This window comes from Penaeus japonicus, unplaced genomic scaffold (genome assembly GCF_977035675.1).
Source record: "Penaeus japonicus unplaced genomic scaffold, GWHDUDI00000001_assembly GWHDUDI00000012, whole genome shotgun sequence".
Classification (NCBI taxonomy): Eukaryota; Metazoa; Arthropoda; class Malacostraca; order Decapoda; family Penaeidae; genus Penaeus; species Penaeus japonicus.
Genome location: NW_028234414.1, coordinates 36,745,804 through 36,753,303, shown reverse-complemented (window position 1 = coordinate 36,753,303; position 7,500 = coordinate 36,745,804). Strand labels below are relative to the sequence as shown.

The following is a 7,500-nucleotide window of genomic DNA, read 5'->3' as shown; positions in this document are numbered from 1 at the left end:
ATTTCTATCATATTCATTATCACACACACACACACACACACACACACACACACACACACACACACACATATATATATATATATATATATATATATATATATATATATATATATATATATATATATATATATATATATATGTTAATAATGCTGATAATGATAATGGTCACTATAGAAATGATAAACTATTATCATTATTACTATTGCTGTTGTTATTATCATCATCATTACGATTACTATTTTCCTTATCTTTATCATTATTACTACCATGATCATCACCTTTATCATCATCATCACTATTGTTATCATTATCATTGCCATAATTATTATTAGTGTCCCAATTATCATTATTATTATCGTCGCTGTTATCTCCAATACCCTTTTATCATTAGATGGAAATTATATCATGTAGAGATAATGATTGACTGCCAGTCTGATGTGAATTGTCATCATGGAAGAAATATTGCATTTAAAAGCAATGCTGCCATAAAGCCGTAAAAGACATATCTATAATTTACATGCCTTTTATGGCCTCCCGGCAGCACCGTTCATGATATAAGGCTTCAGCATTGATTTATATATATATATAAATATATATATTTATATATATATATATATATATATATATATATTTATATATATATATAGCATATATATATATATTATATATATATATATATTATATATATATATTATATATATATATATATATATATATATATATTATATATGTATATATATTTGTACATGTTTGTGTACATGTTTGTGTACATGTGTGCGTATATGACCAACTATGATGATGATGATTCTTAACACTGTAACATTATCGCGCGGAAACTAGTTTATATCACACTTCCACTGACTGTTGCACGCGTTTATGTAACATGTTATATCACTCTTCTGAAATGTTTTTTGTTATTGATCTATTTTAGTTTGAAGCGTCTGGTTGAATCTCTGTTATCTTTAGGTGAGGTTAGTAAGAATGATTGCAAAAGAAAAACGGATGAATAATTATAACAACGTCTCAAAATAATTGGACATTTCAAGAACGGGAAAATAGGGACTGACAGATTACTTACTAAGTCAATATACTGAGGCAAGTTTCTGATTTTCAAAAAAATATTTTGGGGTTTAGAAGGAAATAGATCATACTCTTTTAATAGGCCTATAACGAAAATGCCGACTTACAAGTTACTGTTGTTGCCTGGTCTAATGCGGCTTTTGAGTTAATATGAGTTTCTGTGTATTGAGAGTGACCAAAATCTGGAAAATGATACGTAGTCATAATCAATAGTAGTTCCAGGCTTTAATCTAAAGAAAAATAAAATGCACATTCAATATAGATCGCATCATGATATCATAACATATGCAAAAGCATTGTGAGAGGGTGTTTGAGAGACTGCGCACGTCTCTTGTTATATAAAATGCGATAGCGCATTGATTTCGTAATTCATGGCGGAATTATTAAATGCGAATGCATTAATTGTAATATGAGTAAAATCACAAGAAGTTTTTAAGTATTATTGATTTCATTCTATGTAAAATAAACAGTCGAAATATTTTGGGATTCCGCTCAGAAATCAACTTATTCAAGCGATAAATTAATTTTTCTACTGGTGGCCAATTTACAACGACTATGAAAATAAAAGAGACCACATGATTATTGTTCATGTAGTCATTCACTTCAAAATTCAAACATATGCACAATTGTTACGATAGTCAAGTGACTGCTATAAACTTGAATGTAATAATTGTAGAAAAAGTGACAACTGTAAACAAAACTGACTTAAATTTTACTAGACGTCATAATGAAAAGCATTTATTCACCACATAAACAAAATAAACATAACATTTTGATAGACGAATCGGACACGTCGTTGGCGGGAAAAATGACTACTTCCAACCTTTCTCAATAGTTTTTTTTCTTTCCATGTCCTACTAAATAACTGTAATATAATTACTTCAATTATATATTTGATTCTTGATTCATGTTGTGAATATGATAATGAAATTATTATCATGACGAAGCAATAATTAAGTAAGAGACAAAAACAACTAATTGGCAACTCACAACCCTTCGTCCGATAGTAAATATAAATTTCTCATTATTTGACACTTCACGGTAAAATTGACCATATTAGTTTTCACTCTAAATCATCTCAAAGAGATACACATTGCGGTAGCGTAGATCCGCGTCATAAAGCCCATCCAAATTGGCATCGACGGATTCCTTGTGATGTGCATTTAAAGTGTTTTTTAACGGCATTGCACCCGGTAAGTAGGAAAGGCATGAAGTGACCCAGGGAAATTGCGGGGTAAAATTGGTAAACAACATATGGAAAAATGGTATTTCATTGATGCCTACTAACATATTACATATTGGATGGTATATTAATGTCTGCTTTGAAATACAGGTACAAAATATGTGGTTACCTTTCAATCTATTAACCCGCGTGCATAGCGATCGCGTTTGCAGGGCACGAAGCGATTTTGGGCGGGAATTTTCGGGGTATTTTCTTGTCTACAGCATCCTAACCCAATGACCAACTTAACCTTAGCTAGTCTAAAGTTAGTCTTCTCACCTCCTATTTTTTAGATGCGCTTTTTCAAGGCTATTTTTTGTTCTACAAAATCCTAACACAACGACCAACCTAACTTTATCAAGTCAAGGTGGGGGGGGGGGCATCGCCCCACTCTGGACCCCCAATTTTCAGAGCACTTCCTGCTACTTACCTTGACGTTTTTGGTTTTCAATAAATTTCAAATTATTAGTTAAATTCTGATTCGCCATTGATTCGCCATTTGACGTTACGGCACAATCCAGGCGATGGCTCTGCCGAGTAAACATCTCCCATTCGCGCGGATCATGGCACTCGTATTGTCTGTGTTTACTAGTTGCGTTAAGTAATGTCGCAAAATTTAGGTAGTAGACATCATTACGAATCGATTGATATTAATTTCGATGGATTTTATGACGCGGACCTCTTCTAGAAATTTAGCCTATTGTTTCTGATGTGCTCTTGGCTTGCCATAATCAACCCCCTCGTGTGCCACGTTTGGCACGCGTGCCAAGGGATGCCGACATGAACAGAGTATGTCTATTGCAGCTCATATGGACGTCATTAGTCTTTTATTTGTCCCATGCCTTTCCCATCTCTTCACCCATAATTTTCCATCTCCAATACCACTGGCTTAACAGTTGTCATACAGTTCAACTTAGTGTTAAGTTTTTATTTCAGTTCATTAAGAGTCATAATGATAAATCCTCAAAAGTTAACATTTGGATATTCAGATGTAGATTAAAGGCCGGATTTATAGGGAGCATACGGAGCCGTTGTCCATCATATATTTAGTTAATTTTTCCATATGCCATGTAATATAAGGTCTATGTTGAAGGTATTTTTGTTCACCTGTCGGGAGAAGAGGGGGGTGGGGGCAAAATTCGCAAATACCTTTATGAACACAACCATATCCTCAAGTGGAGGATAAATGAGAAAGTATGATACATTCTTCTGCATAAATTTGTTACTGATTTACAATCGGTTTTGACATACGATCGAAAAGCCAAGTGTAAAAATTAAGATCACTTAGGTTGCTTTACACCAAGTACAATATCTTACATATATATTCATTAAGTTAACACATGTGCAGAACCGATCTTAAGCCAGTTGGACTAATTGATTGCTTTCCATTCTACCATATATTTAAATATGTATATATATATTAATATATATATAATATATATATATACATATATATATAAAGTCTATACCAGACTTTTTTCCCATTTCTAGTTGGCTGGGAACCTAGGCCTACCAATGTTGAATCCAATTCGACCCTGCAACTCCAAAGTCCGGCCCTGTACATACGTAACCCATTCCACACATAAACCGGGAGTCAACACCATCGCCTAATATTCCTCACGGATTCTGACATCATCAGAACCAACGTGACTTCCCGCAATGAGGAAAGACCGGTCTTCCTCCCATCTCGTTCCTCCCGACGGCGGCTGGGGATGGTTCGTGTCGCTTGGCACCACTATATGCACGGTGAGTCGTTGGAATAGTTGTAGTAGTGGTAAGAAGTAATAGTGATTAGGGGGGTATTTGTGATAGTGGTAATAGCGATGAGTAGTCATCATTGTGGTAGTAGTGGTAAGGAGTAATAGTGATTACGGTGGTATTTGTGATAGTGGTAATAGCGATGAGTAGTCATCATTGTGGTAGTAGTGGTAAGGAGTAATAGTGATTACGGTTGTATTTGTGATAGTGGTAATGGCGATGAGTAGTCATCATTGTGGTAGTAGTGGTAAGGAGTAATAGTGATTACGGTTGTATTTGTGATAGTGGTAATGGCGATGAGTAGTCATCATTGTGGTAGTAGTGGTAAGGAGTAATAGTGATTACGGTTGTATTTGTGATAGTGGTAATGGCGATGAGTAGTCATCATTGTGGTAGTAGTGGTAAGAAGTAATAGTGATTACGGTGGTATTTGTGATAGTGGTAATAGTGATTAGGGTGGTATTTGTGATCGTGGTAATAGCGATGAGTAGTCATCATTGTGGTAGTAGTGGTAAGGAGTAATAGTGATTAGGGTGGTATTTGTGATCGTGGTAATAGCGATGAGTAGTCATCATTGTGGTAGTAGCGGTAAGAAGTAATAGTGATTAGGGTGGTATTTGTGATAGTGGTAATAGCGATGAGTAGTCATCATTCTGGTAATAGTGGTAAGGAGTAATAGTGATTACGGTGGTATTTGTGATAGTGGTAATAGCGATGAGTAGTCATCATTGTGGTAGTAGTGGTAAGAAGTAATAGTGATTACGGTGGTATTTGTGATAGTGGTAATAGCGATGAGTAGTCATCATTGTGGTAGTAGTGGTAAGGAGTAATAGTGATTACAGTCGTATTTGTGATATGGGAATAGTGATTAGTGTTTTAGTGATGGCTATAAGTAGTGACAGTGATAGCGGTAAGTAGTAATAGCAATAGTGGTAGTACTAGTAAGAGGTAATAGTGATAACAATGGTACTAGTGATGGTGGTTGGTAATAGTGATAGTGGTAAGTAGTAACAATAATAATGGTAGTAGTATGTTTGAGTGTACACAGTCATTACAGACAATACTAAATTCTAGGTTGAAGAACATTATCCACATTTATCACATATAGTAAAGGTGAAGAGTTTTTGAATTCTTGGTATACCAGAATACGGCCACATATAACATGGATCTTCAAAAGTAGTCACGTGCTGGTAATCAGTTGATCGCGCGTCAAATAGATATGAATTTGTAAATAAAGGAATGGGCAATAAACATATGAGAGAAATAACATATAAATCAATAAATGCAAAAATATGACGTAAACACCTAAGCAATGTGTATAAACTAGGAATATGCATTTCTGTCTTAGTACTTAGTATAAAGGGAACATAGACCTTCAAAGAATTAATTAATGTTACAATAACGTTTCAACTTTATTTTCCTTCGTTTTCTTAATTCTTCCATGGTCATCTTATATTCTAAGAATACTTGAAAACAGTATAGTATAGTATACTGTATAGTATAGTATAGAATAGTATACTTACAGAGAGTAACGTACATATTCCCGCCAATTATCATGTCATCTCCACCCCTCCGCCTGGGATATTCGGTTTACTCTGTTTTGAAGAGTAATCAATACTGAATTACTCGGGTTGACCATCATTAGCATAAACTAAAATCTGAATTAAATATTGTCAACAACGTTTTTCTCGTCGGATGGAGGGAGATGTAAACATTACGGACTTGGGTGCAAGTAATGATCCATAGAGCTGAACACTGGCATATATAATATATAACCCACTATATAAATTATGATACACGTAGTCCATTAGCTGATGATAATTCATACGGAGTAACTTAAAAAAAAAAAACTTTTCTGAGACCAACGTCATCCATTTCCAGATGATTCTTTCTACACAAGGTCCCTGCTTTGGCATCCTGTTCGGACCAAGACTACGCGAACTGAATGCGCCTCCGTCCTTAGCTGCCTGGCTCTTCAACTGCCAGTCCATGGTGTGGAATCTTGCAGGTTAGGCAAATGAGTTGGGCTGCAAATAAATTGGTTTTAATTCTTTACAAAAAAAATCGTAATAATTTGCTTTGTAATGGTTATACTTCGTTTATTGGCATGTGCTTCATATACAACATTTCTTTACATGGTGTAAAAAGAAACGAATTAAATGTACATAAAAAACTGCCATCATAGTCATCATATTTAAATATTTTCACCAGTACTTTTACACGTTTTTTCTTAACCTGATCATGATCTACTTCCATGGTATGTGACAGGGCCTTGGGCAGGACCTCTTAGTTCAAGGTTCTCCTACAGGAAGGTGGCTGTTACCGCGGCCCTCATGTCTGCCTCATCTCTCTTCCTCTCTTCGCTCGTCAATTCCCCGTACCTCCTCTTGCTGACATTTTCTCTTATTCACGGTCAGTTATGATTGGTTATGTTTAGGCTCGCCACTTGTAGGGAAATATTTAATAGGAATATGCATATGAGAAGGCTCTCACAATGTGCGGCTTTACTGATTTCAATAAAGGAAGGCTACTTAATGCCAAGGAAAAGATGGAATAATTGTGACCAGTTTATCACATGATTCAGAAAAAAAAACAGATATATAAAAGTATTTTAATGCAGATTATAAAGACAGAAAAAAATGATACGAATTAACAACTGCTCAACAGGTATCGGCGGCGGGATCAACATCACCTGTTGCTTTTACATAACAGCGAAGTACTTCAAGAAGCGCTTGGGAATTGCTAACAGCATCATGATGACAGGTGGTTCTGTTGGTATTATTCTTTTGCCTCAACTCGCATCCCGTCTTCAGGAAAACTACCCGTTCACCTGGGCGACCCTTATTACAGGTAGGTAGAGGTGACTAATTATGAAAGATGAAGGGGTATATTATTTATCAGTTATAGTTTTGCGTAGATATGAATTCGTACTTGTTTTTTCTGCACGTGTGAATCACCAGTATTACCATGTGTGTGATCGTCTCTATCAGCTGAATATGATGTACATATGCATGTGCATGCAAGTGAGCTTATATTGCATGATCCTACAGTTAAGTAAGAATATTTCAACCAAGACAATCCCTCTCCCACAGGCGCCGTGACGCTACACGCTGCCGTAGGATCCCTCTTGTTCCATCCCGTGGAGTGGCACATGAAAGAGAAGGAAATGAATTCTGAAGAGAAAGCCGATACAGAGAAACTGCTCCTCGAAATGGGAACGAACAGCCGGAAATCAGCTGAGCGGCCGCGAAGAGACTCCGTACCGCCGGGTCTCCTGATGAACGAGGACCGCCACTCGTCTTATCCGGGCATTCCTCCAAGACTCCGGGCATACAGCGAATGCACTCATTCGGACCTAACCCAGAAGGAGAGAGTCAGGTTTCCGTCGTTGACTTTTGGCGGGAGTTCCCTCATGGCGAGCGTCTTCACCCTCCATGAAC

The 7,500-nt window shown here is 36.3% G+C and overlaps 1 protein-coding gene across 3 annotated transcripts in view; it reads left to right on the top strand.

Moving 5' to 3' along the window:
- The window catches only part of LOC122260350 (monocarboxylate transporter 13), a 16,945-nt gene that overhangs the window by 4,951 nt on the left and 4,494 nt on the right, over nucleotides 1-7,500 (top strand). The window contains exons 1-6 of one of the 3 annotated variants that reach the window (XM_086542768.1): nucleotides 2,120-2,273; nucleotides 3,794-4,048; nucleotides 5,942-6,068; nucleotides 6,329-6,472; nucleotides 6,728-6,910; nucleotides 7,153-7,500. The exon at nucleotides 7,153-7,500 is cut by the window's right edge and continues 14 nt beyond it. In XM_086542768.1, coding sequence (XP_086398894.1) covers nucleotides 3,962-4,048; nucleotides 5,942-6,068; nucleotides 6,329-6,472; nucleotides 6,728-6,910; nucleotides 7,153-7,500 — 889 coding nt within the window. In that variant the 5' untranslated portion in view covers nucleotides 2,120-2,273; nucleotides 3,794-3,961. Of the gene's footprint in view, nucleotides 1-2,119; nucleotides 2,274-3,793; nucleotides 4,049-5,941; nucleotides 6,069-6,328; nucleotides 6,473-6,727; nucleotides 6,911-7,152 lie in introns of those variants that run through there. The other 2 variants (XM_086542769.1, XM_086542767.1) reach the window with 2 other exon arrangements.